At 36.4% G+C, this 26,579-nt stretch overlaps 1 protein-coding gene across 1 annotated transcript; it reads left to right on the forward strand.

Annotated features, from left to right (window-relative positions):
- The first annotated feature begins 612 nt into the window (after nt 1-612).
- On the forward strand, nt 613-15,637 carry LOC124606823 (S-phase kinase-associated protein 1). Its single transcript, XM_047138892.1, has 4 exons — nt 613-737; nt 852-954; nt 9,326-9,534; nt 15,039-15,637. Exons 2-4 carry the CDS (start codon nt 852-854, stop codon nt 15,213-15,215), a joined length of 489 nt encoding a protein of 162 aa, XP_046994848.1. The 5' UTR covers nt 613-737; the 3' UTR covers nt 15,216-15,637.
- The last annotated feature ends 10,942 nt before the right edge of the window (nt 15,638-26,579 follow it).

Consider the following 26,579-nt stretch of genomic DNA (forward strand, 5'->3'; position numbering starts at 1 on the left):
ACTTTTCACTTTTTATGTATAATACCACTACAAAAATAAAATCTTTTGTTATATGAACTGGAATACTCATTACGAAACACTGACAGAATTAACTGATCATAAGAAGATAACTTTTATGAACATCTCGTCTGGCGTAAGAACCAAACTGAAGTACAGTGTTGGAGTCACAGTTTATTTAGGAATTAGATCGATCAGTTCATTGTCAAACTTCTTTCGAACTCATGTCTTACAAAACGTAAAAGTAGCCTATACTTCTAGAAACTACCAATCATTTAAACTTATTACAAAATCGAGAAGCATTACGATATCATGTATAATACAAATGCAGATAAGCGACTTTCAGGCGAATACTGTGTAAACAATATTTTACTATTAGATCTTAAATGAAAATAATAATAAATATGGATCGCATAAGAGATAGCAAGAAACTGTATGTTAACCAAAAGTCTTCGTTCAAAAATTCACAAGATGTACGAAGAAGAAACTTTTCTACTGCACTGAAAACAATAATATTTCCCGGTTGTGAAGCTATTGGTGTAAAATTACAACGTTAGGACAATTATTATATCGATACTATTTCTAATATCCATGCAACAGTTTGTTCGTTTAAATGTCTCTGATCGCGGATGAATCTATATAACTCTGTGGTACCTTTTGTTAGGGAGGAAATAGTTCCAGCTAAGGCGGAGTTGTGTCGTGTTTTCTTGTTTAGGAGCAAATAATCGTTTCTTTTCGAAGTATGTATTTCAATGTATTGCGTTGTTATTATTTAAGAAACTGTATTTTATTCTGTCGCCAGTAGATATTTCGTTACTGTTGTAGCATTTCTCAACCGAATAATTCAATTTCAGATGCCGAATATAAAACTGCAAAGCTCTGATGGCGAAGTTTTTGAGGTTGACGTTGAAATAGCGAAGTGTTCAGTGACAATTAAAACCATGTTGGAAGATCTTGGTAAGTAGAAATAGTTACTTCGTCCATTAACGTACGGTGCTTCCCATATCAAAAATGTCCGCTTAACGTCATTGTGAACTTACCGACAGTATTAAGTAGTAGTAATTGACAGAGGAAAAATCAATCCGTAACGCGTAGCAGTTAGTTATGAAATAGTTACAGTATCAGTGTAGAATGTTGTGAGTCGATGACAGATCAAGATAGCTATTGAGCGTCCTGCAAACTATAATGGCCTTGAATTGTGGCTTACTGCTTTAAACACGAGCTAGTGTCAAGTTCTTCACGCCCAGTATCAGTGTATTGTGGAATCCGGTTGTGCTTCAGTCTCGTGTTAAGCCACCATGTCCCTAGATGGCTCTAAATCATCTCTCGATTAATTGTAAGGGTGACGCTATACTGTGTGATCGGATTGCGCCACCCTGTATAACTTCATCCAATTGACATAAATCTCAGCGTTACAGTTTAATCTATAGTCTTTATTGCTAATGCAAGCGTATTAAGTGTGCAATGGAAACGATCGGCGAAAGACTAATTCTTGCTAAATCGAAGGTTAGGACTGTCTTCTGCCTACGCCGTTATTTTGAATTGTAGTTATAGCGGTTTAGAAATTTGGTGATGTAATCGATTTTCGTGAATGTGGTATGATCTATGCATATACATTAAATTTATTGAGCTCTGTTCTTGATTTAAGAAAATGTTGACATAGAGCATTCCGTCGCGTAGTTCATTCGACGCTTTGATTCGGCTTCTCTTTTTTCCCCGCCGTTATATTCCAATAAACAGCACCGTAATTTGTGTGCTACAGACGCCTTTTTCTGTCATGGGGTTAGGACAAGATAAAGGTTGCTATCTGGAGTTGAGACTACATCATTCGACCCATTCAGAATTAGGGTATGCCAGAGCTGAAAATGTTCCAGGTTATTAAGTTTCTTAAATATGATATTCATGTCAATTGTTAAATTAAAATAATAGCTATCAGTTCATTATATTAAGACATTTGGGAACCTTATTCCACGGTAATTAAGATACTGTTTGTTAGTATTGTCAAGATTGTAGTGAGACTGACTTGTCTCTGTGAGAATTTCTTTTGTGGCGACAATGTGTAAGAAGCTGATAATAGTTATGAAGTTTCCATCGCAAGTTGAGTGTTTTCCTTCCACTTTAGAGTAGCAGCAATACGGTAACAGAGCAAATCTAGCTCTAAACAAAATATAGGGCCTACATACTTTTTTAGGAAAGCTTCCACTGACAAATTTCTGATAGTACCTAAGCTACCATCTGCACTACTTGTGTCATGTAGGCAAATGGTATCCATGATTTGGTCAGAAGTGTATCAGCATTGTTGTAAACTTTGTAATATTACAAATTTTTAATTTGTTGCAAGATCTTGTGGGAAAGGCTGGTGGTGAAGGAAAATAATTTTTAAATGTTAATTGAGCCTCCTGATCCTGATTAGTGATGTGGCTGCATAAGTTTGCAAACAAAGATTGAACAGAAGACTGCCGATACTTGTTTCACGTCGATGTGTAAAGTGGCAAAACTAATCTGTACTGCAGCCAGTGTTCTAGGTTCTGTTGGTTGATGTGGCATGTAAACCACAAGTAAATTATGCCTGTTTATGCCAGTGTGGCAGTTAAGGCATTACGGTTAGGAGACAGTGGCTGTTATCGTTGAGTGATGGTTTTTCCTATTACTATTTTGAAGGAGAACTTCATCCAAAAGCCTAAATATTTCCAACATCATTGCTCTTTATGTCCATTGGCAATGCAGTGGCTCCTATGTGGTAACTAGTAATGTCATTTCCATATTGTTGTCCTATCCTGGACTTCTCCACTTTTATTTATTTTCTAAAAGTGTTTGTCTTAATGCTAGTACGTAGGGCAGGTTCCAATTAGTCAGTGAAAGTCTAGTTCAATACTATTAAAATATGCTGCCTCACCTGCAAGCCCAGCCACATAATTCGAGCATTAATGTTACTGTACAGGATGGCAGGTGGAAACCAAATTGAGTTGGCTAATGTGGTGTGAGCTTACAGGAAGTAGCATACTAAATTAGCATTCAGGAATAAATTGCAGAGGCAGTGAAAGCTGTACATTATTACATGTCTTCTAGCATGCTGTTAATAACATAGCTATATTAAGCTGCAGCTGCTGCATTCACAATATACAACCTCAAGATTTCACTGCAGATGGAAAAATGTTAACTTCAGAGTTTTATTACATTAAAACTATATCTAATGGGCTGACTTAAAAATGTAACAGCTTTCATTTTTGTATAAGTGAAATACCTGGACTCCAACAGTGTAATTGGTGTAGGTATAATAGTTGTTTGGATTGTGGGTTTTGATAGCTGGCATAAAGCTGAAAATAGTAGCTGTTCAAATAAGACTCTAATAAAGCAGTGTCCTAAAATTTTGTTAATTTATGCAAACATTCTTTTCTCACAGAATAAAATTACAAATGTCGGGGTGTTTCAGTTATCTCAATGTGAAACTGGTACAGGAAAATTGAAGGAATGACGTGGAAACAGCACACATTAGCTCGGACTCCAGAGAGACTTGAGTAGGAAACCTTTGAGTGGAAAAGACATAAGTTTTTAAAGAAAATATGCAAAAATGAATTCAATGAAAAGCTGCAAGAGAAGTTACACTTGTTGAATCTTCTATTAGGAAAAATAAAGTTCAGAAGAACTTCCTTGTGAAGAGTTGGGTAACCTTCCAACCCCAGACCAAAATACACTTAAAATCAGTTTTAAGAATCCAAATAAAAGGTTTTGTTCCTATGAAATTTTTCAATATATTTAAGGCAAGTAAGAGTGAAGACAAAAGATGAAAGATAAATTCATCCAAAGGAAGTGTGCTGGGGATTTCCTTCCTCTTAAATAGGACTGTGTTTGTTGTGATAAATTACAGTATTTTACATTTTGATCTACCCATCTGGTCAAATGTCTCTTACCTACGCCCTAGGCAGCATTTAATGCGACAATTTTCTTAAATTGTGGATAATATAATTATTTTAATATTGGACCTTATGTGAGATGGCTTTGGCTATGCACGCCAAAAGTAAATTGGATTACATTTCCATTGTTTAAATTTTTTGTAATTTTGTTGCAGTTGTGGGTAGGCCTTAGTCATCAGAGTATTATTTTACTAAGTTTCCTAGTCCAGGGAAAGCTTTGCATGATAAATTGCAGTGATAGTCACTTTCCATTCACACAACAAATTAATTAGTTCATAAATATTGTTGCATGCTGGACAATTTTAAGTAATTTTTAAAATGTGCAAATGTAAGTTAGTAATTCTTACGTGCTGCCTTTTGCACATTACAGTAATTAAGAAATGATTCAACAGAATAGTTGTCAAGACAGAACTTCAAGTTTTCAAATTTTGCTTTGCTGTCTCAGCCATTATATCACTGGGTATGTGATACAATGCAGGAAGTACAATTTTTGTGTGTGCTATAGAAAACCGTGATGTAGAGTAATGAACATTTCTCCTTCTGGTATTTAAATAATATATATCATTGTTCCTTTCGAACTGTGGCAGTTTACTTACAACAAACATCTTGAGGGGACAAATATAATGTGAAGCAGTAGTCAGATTGCTCAACTATTTAGTTATGTACAGGAAGATTGTGGGTGAGCACTACTTATTAGTCTCAAAGAATTTGTGACAAAAATTGTATTTCTTTAAAGATAGTCACCAGATAATCATTAAACATGACATTATTGAATGAGAATGTGCATAGTATCAACATACTGATTTGTCTTCCGAAGAATTCCAATAATTGTGCAAATGTGTCTGAAGAACTAAGTTGTTTTAGGACATGGCTTCGCAAAAGTTTTTCCAGTTTACTTTCAAAAACATGGACACCTTATTTTTATCCTCGTCATGATTGTACTACCACCTGAGTTAAATATAACTCACAGGAAGTTTTTTCTTCGGGCCACATGATATAAATACAACTCGCGGACATTTTTCCGTTTACAGCTCCATGGTGCAGTTGTAACTCGCAGGAACGTGCTGTGACTCTGTGTTGTAGTAGGTTATGACCCCAGTAACAAAGCATGTTCGTGGCATACAGTTTTCAAGAGCTCAAGAGTAGTTACTGACATTTGAATTCGTGAGTTATATATATCTCACATGGCTCAGTCATATTAGACTTTACAGCTTTTCATTATTTATTTATTATTTGGTTTGGCATATTACTTACACAGTAGATGCAAATCGCATACAGTTTTATTACAATTCTTCCACTGTAATTGCAACAACAATGAAACTGAAATAATTTGGGTCATTACACTTTTTCTCCAAGACCTGTATGCATGGTGCTTTATGCAGTTAGTTTGCATTTCTTGACAGCTTGCTCTCGTCAGAATTCATTTTTTTTCGTAGCACACTGTATACCTACGTCTGGCTGCTCCCATGTTCAATCTGCAGGTAACGCGGAGGCTTTGGTGAGAGATGTCTCGGGCTCATCGGCATCTTCTGTATGGAGTAGTCTCAAGTCACTTCCTCTTTGAATTCTGTGATTGAGATCTTGTCAGTAAATCACATGAGCATTTACCAGTGTTGACCCTGTCAACAATTAAGTTGCAAGCTCCCTGTACAATTTCACACCCCGCCTTAGACAGTGCGAGTAAGACCTCATTTGGTCAGAAAGATCTATAAAAGACTTTGATTATAGTCAGTTATCATTGCTGGTTTTTTATTTGTGCCCTTCCTGGTTTGAACTTCTGCTTCTTCTCCATGGACATTACTCAGCATCAGAACATCCCTCTTATCTTTCCATTTCAGTACTACTACGCCTCTGGTACTTTCCTTCACTTTGTTCCCCGTTCCTCAGTTTTGCCTCTACAACATCTTGTGGATTCAGTTTCCTGTATGATCTTAGAGTACCAACTAAATGTGTTGATTGTTCAAGAAGCTGGTGTGCTAGATGACCACTTGCGTAAAAATTGTCTGTATATAAGAGTCTGCCCTCATTTAGTAATCTACTTGTAAGCTTCATAACCACAGAAGTGGCAAGAGGAAAACCAGGATTTGCATTCTTCCCACAGTAAACTTTCATATTCCAGATGTAACAACTGTTAAGACAAAATTTGAACAATTTAATTCCGAATTTATGGCGCTTATTCTCTTTATACTGAATGACACTGTCTTCCTCCAAATGGCTCAAGTATTTCGTCAATGCAAACTTTTCTCCGGCACAACTGCACTTTGAAATATCTGCAGTAATTTAGTGATAAGAGGTTGAATTTTGAATAAACGGTTTCACAGCGGGCACTTTTTATCTGAAAAACGCCACATACATAAAAGCAGTTCAAAGTAATTGCGTGACGTAACATTTTTTGCATTGTTGTAATAGAGCATATTTTTTGACCAATAATTTGGAATCGTCAGTTTTACATTTAGTGACATCCATGAGAAAAATTCTAAAAATTGTTAAATTTCGGTATTGCTGACATAAGTGCACTTTTTAGACATGAATTAAGTTACTGAATGACTTTCTAAAAAATTTTTTGGATGCAAATTAGTTTGAGTCACATATTCTAAAATTTCATCAGTTACAAAATATTTGAAGAAATCATGTGGTGTCTTGCCTTTGAGAGTTAGTGCAACAGAAGCATTGACACCAGAACTGGAATGAAGAAATGTAAAGTTTTCACATTTTTTACCTGTAACTGGCCTCCAGACAATCCCATTGGAATTTGTTCTGAGTGTGTTATCTTCATCTTTCTGTTATTACACATACTTCAATTGAACCTGAATCAACTGCAGTAGTTATGGTACTAGCACGGTTAGAGGTGCTTTGCTGCCTGGTTCTTGCAGTGAAGTCTGATTCTTTGACTGAATGTGGACATAGAACTCTTATTCCTACCATCACTGATCTGATTCCAACATCAGAACGTCCTGTTCACTTCCGGTCTCCTCTGGTAAAAATTCATCTGAGCCATCACCAAATAGACACAGAATCTTCATCACTTATGTCCATAACTTCATCTAATTGCTGTACATACCTTTGTTCATCTTCATAACTTCTGAGAGACATTTTCTTCTGCCACAGTATCACTTTGTTATGGAGCAAACAACACTGAATAAAGACCATAGCAACAATGCAGGAAATCAATAATGCAACTGTACACAAATAATGCTGTGGAATGAAAAACTGACAGGAGTACAAGCCTAAAATTATTAGCGACACAGCAAATGACAAACCTGGTACCTTTACTCTAGGGCCATATGATTCATATGTAAATTGCACAAAAAATTTAAAAAGGTACTAAAGTGCCACATTTTCACTTTATTTGCACTTGACAAGTTTACTTGGAGTAAAGTAAAGCAGGATATTGAAAAAAAAGTAAATGGCCCCAAGGGGTCGGTAACACAAATAGACTATGCCAATCAATGTGTTAACATGCAAAAGAGGAAGTTTTTTAAATGGAGAATGAGATCTTTAACAGGAAGAAAGTTGATGATACCTCGAATGATGTTGTTTACATTCAAATCGTAGGCAACAGCAATTGGTCATCCTCTCCTTGGAGATTTTATTTGGCAAATCTAGATTTGGCTAGTGCATAGCCATTATCAATGCATATTCTAGTAGGCTACATCAGTCCCCTGTTCTTGCTTCAACAAGTCCGAACAAGGAAGCACTGACGTACTAGAACATGCATTGATACTGTGAAATGGTGCGTTGATAATGGCTACGCATTAGCTGAAATGTTGATTTGCCAAATAAAACCTGCAAGAAAAGGGCAACTGAGTGCTGTGGTCTATCATACTCGTTAGTGCACTTATGTTCCTAATGGAAGGTAACCTGACATTGTTTGCAATTTCTTCTGTTCTGTGTATGCTTTATTACTAGTGTCATCTGCAAAAAGAACTAATTATGCTTGTATATTGGGCCGATGGTGGTTTACATATTAGAAACAATAGGGACATAACATTGAGCTTTGAGGAACCTCATGATTTTCACTTGGCCTATATAGGTTGAATTGCTAAGTACATTTTCCTGTCATTTTGTTGATACATATCATAATCCGCTGGTTGTCTGTATAACTCTCGTGAAACCTAGTTATGTGTAGAATACTGTGATTTGCAAAATCAAATGCCTTTGATAAGTTGCAGAAAATTCACTGGCACTATTTTATTTAATGGTTGTGGTATAGCAACTCTTCTGAAACAATATTGTAATTTACTGAGGAGATTATTGTTGCTAAGCTGAGATGCTACAGTAGAATACCCCGGCACCTCAAATTCTGGAAAATTTCAGCAGTGAAACAGATCGGTGAGTGTTGACCCTTCTATCACCTTACTTAGAGATGTTTAACAGCATACTTCAATCAATCTGGAAAGATGCATTTGAGTTTCTGATGTATTACAGCTTTCAGGTAAGACTAGGATTATATGGAACAAATCTTCAGTACTCAATTGGAAACACCGTCAAAACAACACAAACATTTTCAAGAATGTAAAATTTCCTTAATTTCAGAAGGGAAATTGGTGATGCTTCCATATAATTGAAGTTCGACATACTGCTGTGATTTTTGTTTAGAACTGTGCCTTTATGCTTCCCATTATGTTTAAGAAATAACTATTAAATATTTGCTATCTGACTAATCATTTAGGGTACTTCCATTCAGTTTGGTAGTGATATTAGCCTGTTCTATGGCTAGTTGCCCTGCCTTGTATCACACACATTTCCATTTTCGTTTTACAATATACTTTAATCCTAGTGATTCTTGGTTTTTTACGTGGCTGTTTAATGTTCTGAGTAGCTTACATGACTTATTTAAAAATAAGTTGAATTTTGTGTTAGTGTTTGGTTCAATATAATTTCACCTCGGTCATCTCTTGTAGATTGTCCTTAAAAGGGAATGCCCCCATGGAACTACTACTCCTCCGCCTTCTCATCAGATTTACTGATACGAGGGTCCGGTAGACAGTCTGTCAAAAACTGAAAGCAGATTAAGCATGAAAACAGGAATAAAGTGTACTGAACTGTGAAGGAAAACAAGCAAAAGTAGTTTGCCTTGTTAAGAACATTTGTCTTTGAATCATTATTCTGATATGTGCTGAGGATTACTGTAAGGAACTGTTATTTATCCTAACTGTCCATCATGGTCAGACAGAGCATGTCACTTAATTGTTTTTTCTTTGAGCTTCCCTAAAGAAAGCATCAATTTGGGTCATGTTGTTTGTTTGCACCTGTTAGTTACTAAAGTCAATTTGTAGGATCCAATTGTTTACAGGTGATGCTCAAATAAGCACTGAATCTCTTGCCTTTTCAGAGTTCTGTAAAGTATGTTTCTGATCCCTGTGTAATATTATGCTGATTGTTTTCACAACTCCAGTTGCAATTTTTAACAGGAATGGATGAAGATGATGAAGAAGTTGTTCCTCTGCCAAATGTGAACTCTGCAATTTTGAAAAAAGTGATTCAGTGGGCTACTTACCATAAGGATGACCCTCCTCCACCAGAAGATGATGAAAATAAGGAAAAGAGAACAGATGATATCAGTTCATGGGATGCAGATTTCTTGAAAGTTGATCAAGGAACACTGTTTGAATTGATACTGGTACGTATACTGTCTACTGGCACATATTCCTGCGAACTGTTGCAGTGTATTAGTGGTCATGTTACTGCTTGTAATGAAACAATGGAAATTACAGGTTGGAATGTCAGCAATCTAAAGAAAATATAGATCTGTTTACCACAGAGATTGCATATTAAGTTGCAGGCACAACCAGCAGCTACACATTGGCAGCCATACCCCTAGTCAGAAAAGACACACTGTGTGCATATGGGGGCATGAACAGCATTTCCAGTAGCTCAGACTAGTATCTTCTGGTCTGTGTGTTGCCTTTGCTGGTTAAGGCTGTTGTTGAAAACTTATTAGTGTCTTGAAACTTCCTGGCAGATTAAAACTGTGTGCCGGACTGAGACTTGAACTCTGGACCTTTGCCTTTACCGGGCAAGTGGTAGAGTACGTGCTCGTGAAAAAGGCAGAGGTCACGAGTTAGTCTCGCTCCGGCCCACAGTTTTAATCTGCCAGGAAGTTTCATATCGCAGCACACTCCGCTGCAGAGTGAAAATCTCATTCTGGTAATTAGTGTCTTGTCTGTCTGCAATTTAACATGTCATCTTTTACAGTATGTAGCAGTCTCTTTTCCTTGGATTGTTCTTGGTAACGGATTACTTGGACTAGTCACTGACAAATTCCAGCACACAGGCTGTGGGATGTTAAACCATCTTCCACTTTCTATGGTGGTTTGGTTGGGGGGGGGGGGGGTGTGAAGGATGCAGGTAGCTGAGTGGGGACTTGTGCAGCAATCAGTGTGTGCATGTTAAATAAATGTAAATTGACCTGATGTAATAACACACTTAGTTATCAACTCACTTCCTTGTTACGTGCAATGGTTATAATTGATTACTTATTAAGTTGGAAAGAATAAAGGGCTCATTCCATACCAAGTGGCCCAGGAAAAAAATAGTTGGTTGCTTGACCTTACCAGAAAATTCCATAGTTGCTTAGTGAATTTCCTAATGTTAAATGGGCTAAAACATTTTTAAAAAGTTGTTTATCATTTAGAAACAACGGCCATTTTTTGTTTCAGGCAACAAGCATTATTTCATATTCACAAGTACGTGTGGTTTCTTAAATTATTTGATAATGGGTTGTCTTGGACCTTCCAAATGAGAAGCATTTAGTTCACCATACCCTAAACTATAAAGTAAAACCATGATCTCCTAGCTGAATATGCTCCTTAGTACATTTTTAATAGCTCAAAGTTGTTGGTTGCAAATTGAAAAAATCAGTTTTTGAACAGTAATTTTTCAGAGGATTAATTTCTGAGCCTTAATACTTTGTGCTTGTATATTACATGCTACAGGGAATTTTTAGAGTATAAGAGGTGAGCTTATGTTTAAAAATACAAGAATAAGATTCTTGTATTTTTCATTCTTTGGCATGCAACATCTTCATCAAGGGAACAGATATGGATCTGAAAATTACTCTGAAAATACATTTGATATCAAACTTAAGTATGATTTTCAACTTGGAGATTAAATTGTATGTTGGGAAACAATTACAAAAGAGTCAAAATACACTTCTTAATATCTGCACTGTCTATACTAATGGAATAAAGTACATAAATTTAATTTCATATGTAAATTATGTGATTGATTGTTTTAACAATCATCTGCAGAAAGTTTCAGCAGGGTAGCAGACGGCATCTGCAAGTATGCACGACAGGCTCACAGACAAGCCTGTCAGTCTCCCCCCCCCCCCCCCCCCCTCCCTCCCTTACCACCAACTTGTTAACTTGCTCAGTTGAAGGTGAGCTCTTGAAGTGTGCAGTTAAATAAGTCTGTTTTTCATTTTTATTATTAATTAAGCTTGCTGTAAGTGTAATTGTTTCCTAAAGACATTAATTAATGATCAGTGAAGAAGAAAGTTTTACTTCAGAGTTAACTCGCAGGTTAAGCTTGAAAGTACCATGAAATAAAGAACTTAAAGAAGCTTCATCTGTTTCTGGCTCTCAGTATTCCTTGAAGTCTTTCTTAACAAAAAAAAAAACATGAGCAGCCTATACCAAAAGGCCTGAGAGAAATAATGTTTGATCAGTGTAAAAAGATAATCCTTTTATCAATATAATACCAGGAAAGTCGTTCTGTAAAACATGTTTTTCTAAGATATTTGCCATTAACGGAGAAATTGGTGGTTATAGTTCAGATAAGAATTTGACTTACCAAAAAACTATAAAATGTGGATTTAGTTAATGAAATCCTGGGTGTATTGGAAAACCAAGTGAAGAAGAGACCTTTTACAGTTATTGCAAATATTGAAACTGGCAACTACTGTCAGAATTTGGAACTTTCATTTCAAAAGAAAAGGTGATACAAACTACATAGTTCTAAAAATTTTCCACCCAAATATGATTTGATAGGAAAGCTGAAAATGAAACATTGTGTGTCAAAGAGGATCAAGTTATCAGTTTACTATCAGATCTTGGAGTCAAGCAAAATTAGTGATGAATTTAATGTCTGAATATTTAAATTAACAAGGCAGTTGGTAAAAGAAGTGCTATCTGTATTTAAAAAAATGAAGTGCCTCTAACTTCATTAAATGAAAAACACTAGAAAAAGTTATTAGGCTGTTATCTGCATAACATTTGATGCCTGGCAAAAGGATTGTTCCAGCGAAAGAAAATAGTAATAAGGTCCAGAGACAAAAAGATTAATATTGTGTGGCTTAAATGAACTATTAACAGACTTAGAAAATTCAAATATTAAAATTGGAAGGTTGAATTTTCATGAGTTGAGACCAAAATGGTGTATTGTTGCAGGGGTATTTGGCACCCACAATGTTTGCATTTATATCATCGGAATATAATTTTGAAAATAAAAAGGGATCCTATCTCAGTTGACTGTAAACCTTCGGAAGTTTGGGTGTACAATATTGACAGTTCCAGTTGCATGATCACGGGGAAAATGTCAGAACTGTCCAGGCAAACTAACTTTACTTCCAATGTTTGAGTAATCTGAAGACGATGATTTGATGCCTTCTAGTATAGAATACAAATAATGGATGACACAAATGTTAATCACATAACCAGAAGAAGAATTTTGTGAGCTGTTGGTAACTAACTGTGAAAACCTGAAAATGCATAATTTTATTGCCAAAGCACAGGGTAAATTTTTGAAAGCTGAAAACCAAACCTTGGCAGCTGATAAATGCTTAATTCTTGCTGACTATCCTGAAAACTGTTTGTTCAAGGTGAAGTAAAAGAGCACCATTGGGTAAACACAGGCCATAGTGCATCCATTTGTGTTCTATAATAGTCAGACAATGGAAAATCCTGGGTGGAATGTCTAAATGTTATGAGGAAAATTGCTACTCACCATATAGCGGAGATGCTGAGTCGCAGATAGACAAAACTGATAATTGAAGCTTTTGGCCATTAAGGTCTTCGTCAAAACGCACACGCACACATACCCACACACAAAGCTACAGTCTCGGGCAGTCTAAGGTTTGTTTCCTGATACTGCAGTTGAGTGTGAGTTTGCATGCATCCGTATGTGTGTCTATTGTTGACGAAGGCTTTAATGGCCGATAGCGCTGTCTTTTTTTGCTGTGCGTATCTGCGACTCCATCCCTCCGCTGTATGGCGAGTACAAACTTTCCTTCTGACAATATTGTTACTATAATAGTCACAGTTAGTCATAGGTGACTGACCACCTTGAACACAATGCTATGGCAGTACATGCTTTTCAACTGCAATTGACTACATAAAACTGCACTACCCTTCCATAAACTGATAAAACTTCTGTGATGCTGTGAGCCAAAACAAACCAAAAGATGTGGACTTCAGAGTGCCACTTACTTAAATCATGCCATGGAAACAATGCATGTGATGGTGTTTGGAATACAACCAAGTAAGCTGTCTGCGGCGAACCTATGACATCCAGATCTTGACATCTTGAGAAATCTTTAAATTCTGTAAAGAACACCTAAAAGGAATTACCGACATGTTTAAAAAATAGAGGAAATAAAAGTACTTTCTGCTGGTGTCTTTGAGGAAGGATTCAATATTTGTTACAGATTAAAGGTACCTGACGTTACATTGTTTCATACCTCAGCCACACAGCTTGCTCAAGTGTAAGTTCACATGAACTTCCCTGATAGTTAATTTCATCAGTGTGTATAACTTGTACCACTCGGACATCAAAATGAGGACATAGTGGCTTGTGTGTACTGTGAACAATGGTGGATTGCTGAAGCTAACATTCTTTGTCAAAACAGATGTGCATGTTAAATTTTCCACCCACCTGGACGAAGGACCTAATTTTTAAAAAATTGAAAAGGATCCTGTCTGGATGCATGTTGGTGTGCTGAAGCAGTCTTCCCTGGAATTTTCAGCTGCATCTGGATGAACTTACAATGTAATACCCAGACTGAGTGAATAAATTTATGTTCCATGAGCAGCATAATAAAAGCAAACAAGATAATGTAATACGTTAGCACATATTAACTCGTATTGGTAATTTTTTTACTTCCCATCGAATTTCAAACATTAAATTCATGCTGAAGTTTGGTATCAGAAAGGTCTATAAAGTATGTAGATTTTATGTTTTCCTAACAAAGATATTGCAGGCCAAAGAATGAAAAAATTCGAAAACTATTTTTAAAATAGTGTATGTGTAAGCTTATCACCATTCATACTATACAAAAAGTAAATACTTTTCACTAATATATTGTTAATGGCTCAATCAGCTATGTGATCATGGTTATAATTTATAGTCCACTTTGTGGAACTAAATGCTTATCATTTGGAAGATATGAGGCAACCCCCTACAGAATAATTAAAAAAAAAAACACACACACACACTTGTAAATGCAAAAAATGCTTGTGGTCTGAAACAAAATGGTCTAAGTTTTCAAATGACTTATAAAAAATTTTTCTCTGGGGTGATTGAGAAACCAGTCCTGGACTGTTAGGTATGGATTAACCCCAACGTAATTTTGCATTTAAATTAAAGAAGGTTGTATTTTAGCTTTTCATGCATTGCTGTGTAATTACAAAGGACCGCTCATCTTGACCAGATATTTTAGTAGTAGACCTTCTGTTGTGTAGGTTTGGACAGCTAGTTCTTGAGTAGCCGCCAATTTTGTAATATTTACCATATAATTTGTGTAGAATTTATTTTGTGTATAACTAATTTGCTATAAATTCTTGGTGTTGAAAACTGAGTTTGGATGGTCATAAATGTTACTTCTGCCATATTAGACTTCCTCATGAAACAAAGAAATATTGATAACATGCATTTTTTGATGCACTTTTTAAATATTTAAAAACAAGACACTTCTGGGGAAAAAATGCTTACTGCCTTATTAAAGAACTGTGAACTAAATTAGGAACAGTTGCTGGTTTTGAAGATAACTTAATTCTGAATGTTAGTTTACGCCATTTCCCCCCCCCCCCCCCCCTCCCCTCCCTTGTTCAGCTTTTTATCCTTACTGTAAAGTGTGTACAGTGCTGGATAGTAATAATGCATTAATTTTTTTTTTAACTTATCTAGGCAGCAAATTATCTCGACATAAAGGGTTTGCTTGATGTCACATGCAAGACTGTTGCTAACATGATAAAGGGCAAAACTCCAGAGGAGATACGCAAAACCTTCAACATAAAGAATGATTTTACTGCTAGCGAAGAAGAGCAAGTCCGCAAAGAAAATGAGTGGTGTGAGGAGAAGTAAAAAGATTGCTCAAGTCACTTAAAATTTTATTTGAATTTATGTATACACAATTGTAATCTCCATCTTCTCCCTTCTGTTAATTGTACCTAATCATATGCTTCTGATTGTCCAACCACATAAACTTCGTGCATACATTTATTGTTAATGACATAGTGTATCTTAACACAGATGTGCTGCCAAGTCGTCATATAAAGCTGATGATGCAAATGTATAAAGCAAATTAGAAAAGGCTTTGGCAGTTGTACATTTAAGTACACTTACGCAAATCCAGGGTTTTTCCTCTTTATTTTGGTTATTGCAAAATAAAAGTTCCTTTAAGTGTATGACCTCAGTATTTATTGTCAGTTGTAAAACATATGTGAAGTAGATTAGAGAGAAATCTGTTATAGACTGCATTTTAATAAAACCTTACATAAAACCAACTCTGCATTTTCTTTGGTACTTGGTGTGAGCAAATTTTATTTTAAATGTAATAACCAGGACAGTGCATCTGGACTTACTTGCCACAGTTTAATTTAAACTGAAAAGTATAGTTCAATAGTTGATCTTAGAAAGTTTGTGTAGACTAAGCTTGTCATAATTTAATGATCTGTTTTAATCAGGTTGCTCTCTCGAAAAGAAATTCCAACATCTTCAAACTTACCTGAGAATATTACTAAGGGTTGTGTAATAGAAGCACATTAAAGGCAAGTTTGTGTATTTAGCTCTAAGGAAATCTTCAGTTTACTTGCTACATGTTTGTCGTAGTGAAGGGAGGTTCTATTGTGGATATAAAACTTCTATGTGGTGTATTCTGTGTGTTTTGTTTACTATTTATTAATGTATACTATTGACATATTAAAATAAACCATTGTGGTGAGAGAATGTAAGTTAAATTTATGTGAAATAAATTTCTTCCTTTAAAACTGTGTTTAGTAATAAAAAAAATGCATGTACTGCATAAAAATGTATTAAATACATGCATGTTGATTTGATGTATTCTGGTTTGTATTCTGTGAATTTGCAGTGGCTTACAAATTTTGGGTTTCATAAAATATCTAGAATGAAGGTGCTTTTGCCAAGTCTCCAAAATTGAGTTATACTGATAACTTCCATAGTTAGCATAGTGAAAACACTGATGCATATAATGAAATCTGGATTTCTTTAGTCTATTTCTTCATTTGTGGGGTGACAGTTACACTAGAAACATCTTGGTCTCAATGCAGAACACTGCCCAATTCATTCTTGTAAATTGGTGGTGGAAAAGTCTAATCATAATTCAATTCTTAAATAGTGAATTATTGATACACAAATAGAAGAGCAATGTCTAGATAAAATCATAAAATATCATTGGGGGGAAAAAATCCCTACAATGTTAATACTGGCATGCTTTTAACTAAGCATATTGATTTCCATTAATTTGGCGTGCTAGAAATGACAATACTTTCTTTTTGTTGGAAGTTTCTTCTACTTTAAGCAAATCCAGATCTTCTATGCTTTTAAACATGTCAAAAGTATTTTTTTTTTCCCCCTATGGTGCAAATTATAGCCTTAGAGAAACACATGATCTATTGTATGGCAAAGAACTTCATGATGGTGGCTGACAATTGCACAGGTAATTGCTTCCCACTTTCATGATGGCAGTGCATTATTACTGTACATTTGTTTTATTGAACTTAACCATTTTCAATCCTTAAGTGAAAACTAAAATTATGGTCGAAGCTTAACCAGTGGAAAAATTGAGAGCATCTATTAATTTAAAGGGGGGTTTGCATTTTTAAATCCATTCTCCCCACCCCACCCCTTTTCCTGCAAATAATTGTTTGAAGCCAGCTACAGATAGGACATTTGGGAAGTGTGGGAATGTCGTAGTTGGGATTTGATGTGAAGGAAATAGCTGTTGCAAGTACTACACCTTATAAGAAGTGACTAGTATAGTGTGCCAAAATCCCAAAGGTGGCAATGTTTGTTTAGGGGTGTGCCCTGTTCAAATGCCTGGACTATCTGAAGGAATACATGGGTGGAGTTAATAAATTTGATCAGTACTTCTTTGTATAGTTGTTTGGAAATTGTGAAGATGGTAATTTCGTTAAAACTATTGTCAATGGCTACATTTTATATCAGAAAATATTAACACAAAAGATACTAGCAATTTCAAATTTGTATGTACTATTTTAGTTGAGTAAGAGCACCGATAAACTGAGTGTTCTATATGTACATACATACACCACCACCACCACTGCTGCTGAATTCAAATATCAACTAGTTAGCACACTTCTGGGATCAATAATTGTAGGGAAAACCAGATTACATGCCAAAAAGTTCTGGAACCCAAAAAATGCAGAGCTCTTTCTGAGGAGGTACTGGAAAATGTTAATTTTATGAATGTTGGCCATTGCTTTCCAAAAGGGAGCAGATGAGGCTGCATATTGAAATACTGAAACATGCGCAACAGTAAACTACTTTGTGTGATGAATGGCAGCATGCTGTAAATGTAGAAAAATATGATTAAATGTAGATCAGTAGGGGGAAAAAGAGTCTTGTAATGTTTGAACACAGTACTAGTGGTGTGCCGATTCAATAACCTATATTATTTAGCTACACTGTGGCAAAGCATTATGAAATCGTATGAGTGTAAAGGGACAATGGTAGGTAAGGTGAATGATTTACTTTCGTTTATTGGGAGAGTTTTAGGAAAGTGAGTCTACAAAGCAGGCCACATATACAATACTTCTGACCCAGTCTTTATAACTAATGGTGCTTGGGATATCTACCAGGTCAGATTAAAGGAAGACGCTTGAAGCTATACAAAGGCATGCTGCTAAGATTCAATCAGTGCAGGAATACAGGGACCCTTACGGGTGTCTTGCCCCAGGAAATTTGCTAAATTTTAGATGGAAAAATAGGGAGTTTTAAGCATTTAAGTCATATGATCAACATTAGAACCCTGAAAACTGGACTCTTTGGTAACTCTACACTCTGGGAAACTCAACAAGCCTGACATTTTTTGGCTTTGGAGAAAAAAAAGGGAAACAAAACATAAATACACACGGTAATTTTGTAGAAAGCTAATTTAATTTACAGTAATAATCATACTAATAGACTATTACAGAGCAGTGAATATATAGCTCGGAAAAGACTGAAATTATGTTTACATAAATCCTAAACTATCATTAAAAGAATAAAACGTAAAATATTGCCGTTGCACAATTATAACAGTTCAATTAATAAGTGAAATAGCTAATTTAAGCTTACTTTGAATAAGGCTCAGGGTTCATTAAATAAAAACAATATCTCAAAGTTAATGCTTTAATACAGTATGACTAATACTTTGTCGAAAACTGTGTAAACAGTCTATTTTAATTGGGTCTTACACCCTAAAAATATTTGAGTATTTGAAAATAACTAATATAGTACTATAGTAATGCACTACTAAACTAGTAATATTTCAAAACTGAAAATTAACATTATGTATGTATTTAATTCTCTATTTTATAAATATTTTTAATATTGCTCTAAATGCCATTATTAGGGCTAGAGTGTCTTTAGAAAGATGCAAATGTCGACGGTCTGTCTGAATTACTGAATATGAAATCGTTGACGACTGGTCGGATATCCAATTCATCCGAAACATCTCTGTGGGCATGGAGAACAGCCAAGTTGTTCAATTGCTTCCGTCCCATTGTTGATTGGAGATATGACGTCAGGCATCTAATGGCACTAAATGACCGTTCTGCTGTTGCTGTTATGATTGGAACTACTTGGAGAAGCTTAATGCACTTCACTACTTCGCATAACATTTCTACAACTGCAGGCTCTTGTGTAATGTACTTTCTTACATCACACATTTTTTTACGACCAGTTGTTTTTTATTAGCGATATCAGCTAACATATTAAAGTGTAAGTGCAGTCTCTCAATGTCTCAATTCATTTTTGAAAACTTGTTGATTTTTCCAAATTTGTTTCACCTCTATTTACTAAAAGCAAGCGCACTTGTTCAACTGGAGTGACCTGTGTGAGTCCAGTTGAAGCAAATTGCTCGGTAATGCAAGAGTGCACCATTTCACAAACTTCAATGTAAATAGCTTTGTAGTATTCCTTTGGGGTTTTGAAAGTTCATGGTGAGCTGGCTTCCTTGTTTTCATACTTATTTGGTATACTTCGATTCCGAAGAAGCGAAGGATCATCAACTTGTGGATGTTTTTCTTTTAAACACGATTCCCAAAAGTGTTCAAAATTATCACGCCAGCCATTCAATATACAAATCAAGCCCTCACATATTTTTTCCAGATCAGCAACACTTAGATGAGGGCATTTAATGTTTTCATCGACATCCTCTACTGGGTTCATTGCATGGCAATAAAGACATAAAAAAAAGTAAGTCTTGAATTCTAACATTGACTCAAGGTAGCCTGCACATTTCTAACCTGCCTCTGTTTTGTTCGCCGCAGAAAATGTTTCATAAACTTCTTCAAAGTTTTTCAATGTTCCCAAGATATTAGAAGCTCACATAGTCCATCGAGTTGGGCAAAAGGGTTGTAGACCAGCTTGATCATTGGCTCTCTCACAGCGTATGGTTCTGAAAAGTCCCGTCCTTTTGTTGGATTTCCTTAGTATTTATTAAGCCCTTGGCTAAAGCTGTAATATCCGTCATAGACATAAGGTGGTGGAGACTGTCTACAACTGGCAAGTTTAAACTGTGAGCAGTGCAGTGCACGTAACGTGCTTTTGGTTGTATATCCAAAACTTTGTAGTCCTTTGAACTTAAAATCTTATATTCGAGGCACCACTGTCCTCTTTAAGTTATCCATTGACAAATCAAGACGAGCAAAAATGTCTTTTAAAATACTAATCAGAGTTTGCGATACAGTGTGGGGGTCTCGTATAAGCCAATAAAGTCATTGATGATTAAGGAGTCATCAACAGTACGAATACAAAATGACACTTGTTCGTGAATCAAAGAATCACCATGTTTTGGCAACCATAATAGAAAAATGTTCAGTCTTCTTGATTGAAGCCAACACCTCTCTCAACACAGACTTTCCTAGTAGAACCGTGATCTTGTTTTGAATATAGTGGGACGTCCACTTTTACCCTGAATGCCCTAAACAATCTTTAAACTCAGGTATGTCATTCTTTTGGAGTTCCAACAATTGGAAAAAAATTGAGTTTACATCTTTGTGCCCTCTAATTGATAGTCCTTATCGACATAGAAATTGCACGATAGTAAAAATTGCCTCAAGAGCTAAATGGCCTTTCTTCATATCACTATCTAACTGTTCATTCAATTGGTAGGCCACAGTTTGGTTAGTGATAGAATTTAGTTTCAGAACACCTTCTTTATGCGTAAGTGTATTTTCATGAAGACGGAATTTTTCCAAAGCCCTTTTCAAGTTAGAAAACCTACAGAAGCAAATGCATCCTCCTTTTTTTTTCGGTAGATGCTTGATATTCTAGCCGTGTGTATTTGATCAACCAAGACTTCTGAAATGATCTTCCCTTACTGGATTGTCCAGGTTTCGGCTGTGAACAGTTCTTGCCTGAAGACGACGAAGCAATTGGCGACACAGTAATTGTTGGAGGTTGACTTAAAATATCACAATATCAACAACTTCCAAGTGTGCCTTTTTGGTAACAAATTTATTCATTGCAAACTTAATTCACAGTACATTAAGAGACTAAAGTAAACGAAGAAAATATAGTCATGTAAAATAGTCCACTAGACACTAAAGTCGGGAACACTAAACATATCTGCAGCATGCACTGAATGAAACTATTCACACTGAATGAATCGGACAGCAGGGTGGGCTTTATATAGCCACGGCGTCATTTATCCTGTTAGTCCTTTTTGGTACTTGTCTACTAACTTGAGTGGTATTGTAAAACAGGCCACACGAGTGATTTGTTTGCAATCTCCTGATAGCACTTCCCCAGTATTCTACCAATAAAATGAAGTCTTCCACCTGCTTTACCCATGACTGACCTATGTGGTCATCCCGTTTCATATCCCTATAAATTGTTACATGCAGGTACTTGTATGAGTTGGCTGATTCCAAAAATGAGTCATTGATATTATAGTCATAAACTACTATTTTTTTCATTTTGTGAAGTGCAAAATTTTACATTTTTGAACATTAAAGCAAAATGCCAATCTTTGCACCACTTTTAAATCACTCCATATTTATGCAGCTTCTTTCAGGTAGTACTTCACTATAACTGCATCACCTGCAAAAAGGCTAGGTTACTATTGTCTGCAAGGTCTTAAATATCTATCAGCAGCAAGGGTCCCAACACACTTACCTGGGGGGGGGGGGGGGGGGGGGGGGATGCACTCTGACTATAACTCTCTATCCAAGATAACATAGTGTGTCCTTCCTACCAGTCTTCAATCCAGTCACTAATTTCACTTGATACAACATATGGCTTCACTTTTGACAATAAGCATAGTTTTGGTACAGTAAAATGCTTTTCGGAACTGTGTTGATACAGAGCCTACATGTCATGTGAGAAAAGTGAGGTGGGTTTCACATTACCAATGTTTGTGGAATTTATGCTGGTTGTTACGAATGAGACCATTATGTTCAAGGTACATCATTATGTGTGAGCTCAAAACATGGTCTAAGATTCTACAACAAATTGATGTCAATGATATTGTGCAGTAGTTTTTTTTGGATTACTTCTACTGTCATCATAGATGGGTGTGACCTGTGCTTTCTTCCAACTACTGGGTGTTTTTTTGTTCAAGGGATCTATAATGATTACAGTATAGAAGCTGATAAGGATTACATTAGAGCCTGGAGCTTTGTTCAGTTTTAACACTCTCAGCTGTTTCTTAACATCAGTGACAGAAATACTTATTTCACTCATTTTATCACTAGAGTGAGGGTTAAAAAATGGGGCAATTCTCTTTGTTTTCCTTTGTAAAGGAACATTTAAAAATGGAATGAAGCATTTCAGCTTTTGCTTTGCTACTGTCAAATTCAGTTCCTGTCTCTTGCATTACAGACTGGACACTAACTTTGGTGTCCCTAACAGACTTCACATATGACCAAAATATCTTTCAGTTTTGTGAAATATTATTTGACAATATTCTGCTATGGTAGTCATGAAGGCATCACATGTTACTCTCTTGATGGCCAAACACATTTCACTCAGCATCTCTATCTATACCCTACACTTTGTTTTACACCTACTATGCAGTAATCTGTTTCTTTCGAAGTTTCTTTTACAGTTCCTGTATACCATGGAGGATGCTTCCTGTTACAAACTGTTCTACTGGATACATATCTGTCCAGTTATGGTCAACTATTCTTTTGAACTTCAGCTGGAGTTCCTCTACATGCTCCTGCTCTGTGCTGAAACTTTAAAGTTCTTCATTGAGAGATGACATTAACATAGTTCGCTGTATGCGTATATCTTCCTGCTTGTTTTAGTTAACTTTTGTACTTTGGTATTCATTGTTGCCTCAGCAGTGACATGATCATTAATACCAATTTTGATGTGGACATCCTCAAGGAGGTCAGGTCTGTTTGTTGCCAGTAGATCCAATGTATTCCCATCATGAGTGGGGTTTCAAACTTACCTGTTCAAGCCAGTTTCAGGAGAAGGCATCTAGTAATGCTTCACAGGATGCCTTATCACACCCACCACTAACAAAGCTGTACTTTTCTCAATTGATTGTTGGATGATTAAAGTCTCCACTGATGATTATAATATGATTTGAGAACTTAAGTACAAGCAAACTGAGGTTGTCATTGAAATTTTTGGTTACATCAGAGATGAGTGGTGGGTGGTAGGATCCAGTTGTCTTTGTATGACCACCCCTGATACTGAGTCTTGCCCAGACCGTATCACAAGCAGCTTCAATTTCCACCTTGGTGGACATGAGTTTTGGTCTACTGTGATGAATAAACTACCTCCATTTCCCACTAGCCTATCCTTTTGATATACACTTAGTTTTCCCAAAAATCTCACTATCAATTTCAGGTTTCAAACAGGTCCATTGCTTTTCAAGAAAGCTCTGGCTCTTTGTTACAAATGTTTTGGCAACCAAACACTAGGATTTTACTGCTCAGGAAAGCATTTGTTTTGGTATTACACTGATATGTCTGGGTTTACTACAGCTATCATTATCTGGACTGAGTGGAGAGTCATCTAATCTAAAAAGATCTTGTGTGGACCCCTTACCATCAGCTATCTGACTAGCTGCCTCTGATGTGTAATGCACACCTGACCCCATTTGGGGGCCCTACAGTTCTCAATCCTATGGTACAAGTTCAGTAACTAGCAGCAGCCTAGCTTGTCACAGGTTTGAAGTCCCTGGTTTAGTCCTTCTACTAGACTCAGAACCAAGGGGCCGCGATCAGTTCTGGGGACAACATTACAAATTGTGAGCTTTGCTGAAACTCCGTGCACGAGGCTGGTCTTCTCAACCTTCACTGCCAGTCACTGAAATGATCAAAGTATGACCATGGATTCCAGATGATAGGCATCATTTGTTCCAACGTGTGCCAAAATCTGCAGTTGATTGCACCCTGTGTCCTCAATGACTGCTGAAATAGCCTCTTAAACATGTTTAATGAGGCTGACAGGCATACATAATGAGTGCACCTAGTGTCTTTTCTGGCCCTTGTTGCCATTTCCTTAAGGGGTACTACCATTTGTTGTATGTTTGACTACCGACGATTGATAGTCACCCACCTTTTTCCATTTGCATCCTCTTGACACTGGAAAAAAGTTTTCCCAAAACTGGCTCGTTTGCAGTTTGAGTGAGAGGCAGCAACTCAAATTTGTTGGTTAGGGGGATTGGTATAACGGTCCTCCCTGGTCTCAATCCACCCTGTGCAGGATGTCTTGTTCTACCATTGAAGTGCCATTTGTGGTCAAGTGGACAAGTAATGACAGATCTCATACTTTCTGCAGAGGAGACAGGGTTCCAGGAGAGGACAGTACTTGATGTACCTTTGGTACTGGTACCACAGCTGCTTACGAATGTTGACCAACTCATTCCATGTTCGAGAACAGCATTCACAGTGGGGCTGCATTCTAGTTGGTGAAATGTATTACAGGACAGTGAACAAATAACGATCTTTTAATCTGTTGAGCAAAAACGTACTAATTCCCTATAAGAAATGAAGCACTTACGCTAACTAAACTGTTCACTTCCTGTTTAGAACTATGAACATGGAATAAGTTGATTACCTCCAACTTTACACATTTAGAATGTGAGTGGTTCAAATCATGTAAATCCAATTTTTCTACAGCTACAAATGTCATCGAAACTGACAAAATTTTTATAGTATCTTTCAGTTCTAAGTTCATTGACAGGTCCAGTATTTTCTGCCATAACAGTTATTTTGTCTGGTTCTACTTCAGATTGCTCTACGTGAACTGTTAACATTCACCAACCCAACAATTTCTATTCCTTGATAAAGTAAACAGTGTTTCCACTGTCCAATAACATTATGTAATTTCCAACAAGAAAATCAAGACTCCTGGTGGCTGGGCTCCGTCTTGTTTATTTTGAGGCTAGAGCTGCTGCTCTGTGGATCTGAGCATTGCCTGTACCTTCTTCAACATTTCACAGGTCGTCTGCCTGATCACAAAGGTTGTGTCCTTCCTCCTTCTATAACAATTACTAAACAGAAGGTACAAAGTTGTGACATTGTTCATAATTATGTATGGGAGACGGTATGATTCAGAAGTCTTGATGTCCCAAAAAAATTTGGACCGTCACATTATATCCTCCTTTAACAGTCTACGTATTTTCATATAGTTTTCATCTTCATTGAGGATATATTTATTAAGTTTCTTCTGGTTACTGTATGGATAACACTTGGGCTCTTTTACTGATTTTTGTGGGTAAAATAACAATTCTAATTTCTTTCAGTATTCATCTTTTGTATTGTTCTATTAGTCTTGTAAAAAGGCATTCCACCACTTACTATAATCCCATATTACATTTCTGTATCTAGTAGTAAGAAAATTCATTCCATGGAATAGTCTTTGGAAAGTTACTACGGCTATCCCATTTTCATTATCAGCTTCCTACCAGATAACTGAACTTGTGAGCAAATGCATTGCACTTCACTTACAAGCATTAAAACAAGTCCCCTGTTGATGTGCAAATACATCCATTTAGGAACTTTATCATGGCAATCTTCTTGCGCGGTCTAAGGCGCCTGGCACAGTTTGCGCAGCTCCCCCCGTCGAAGGTTCGAGTCCTCCCTCAGGCAAAGGTGCGTGTATTGTCCTTAGTGTAGTTAGATTAAGTAGTGTGTAAGCCTAGGGACTGATTACTTCAGCAGGTTGGTCCCATAGGAACTTCCCACAAATTTCCAAATGGCAATCTTCTCCTATGATCAACTTGTAAGCAAAAGTATAATTAATTGTTGGAGCCATTTGACACGAAAGACTCACTGCTTACCATTCTTAAACAAATACAAACTGGAGCCAGGAATGTCTCTTATCCATTGCTGCTACAACTGTCAGGCCCAATTTCTTTGTTTGTGATTGCGCCATATTATAGCAGGATTTTCACTTGTTTACCAACCACTGTTGCAACAGGGCATGTTTCATTGTTCAGTACCCTCTTCTTTTCTAGTCCACAATGACACACTTTTATCTACTTTTAGAATCATTCATAATGATCAGATTGCCACTTACAGAAATTTTATTTTGCCTTACAGAAATTAGACAATTTTGCTCCTACAATAATTCGCACTAAACAGTCACTGCCTAACTTAAATTCTCCTGCTGAAAATTATGTTCCTCCAGGTGCCTGTGACCTGGATCACCGAATATTGTGAAGTGTTAGAATTACAATTGTAATTCTAAAAGGGATTAGATTCAGATCCTGAAGGAGTAGCTGCTATTCCTAAGCAGCATCCCATATGAGCAAACCTTCTATTTCTTTTCCTGTAGTTGCTCATACTTTAAGTATTTGGGCTATGCATGGCTCTGTTTAAAAGAATAGCTCGATGTTGTCATAGGGTTGAGCCACGCATATCTGCTTTCGTGGCTTGCAAATAATAACATTTAGCTGTAATCCTGCAGTCAAAATAGTCTATGCATTGGCTAGAATTGTGAGTTAACAAAAACAAAATAAAATTAAGTGCATAATTTAAGAAAAAGGGTTCCATTCTAACATCGTAAAAAATAAATGGGAAGTGGTTCTACAATAATCAATCAAAATACAGATAGAAAATACCCTTATGAAATGCAGTAAAGTTACGTTGAGGGCATTACGATAATGGTAACAAATTCCCCAAACTAAATAGTCATCAAAGACTCACAAAAACTAGTTCTATTTGATGATCGCAATACATGAAAGATTTACCAGTTCAAAATAGTTCAGAGTTTATGACAATACACAAATTACCCCAT

Source organism: Schistocerca americana, chromosome 3, assembly GCF_021461395.2.
Source record: "Schistocerca americana isolate TAMUIC-IGC-003095 chromosome 3, iqSchAmer2.1, whole genome shotgun sequence".
NCBI classification, from domain to species: domain Eukaryota; kingdom Metazoa; phylum Arthropoda; class Insecta; order Orthoptera; family Acrididae; genus Schistocerca; species Schistocerca americana.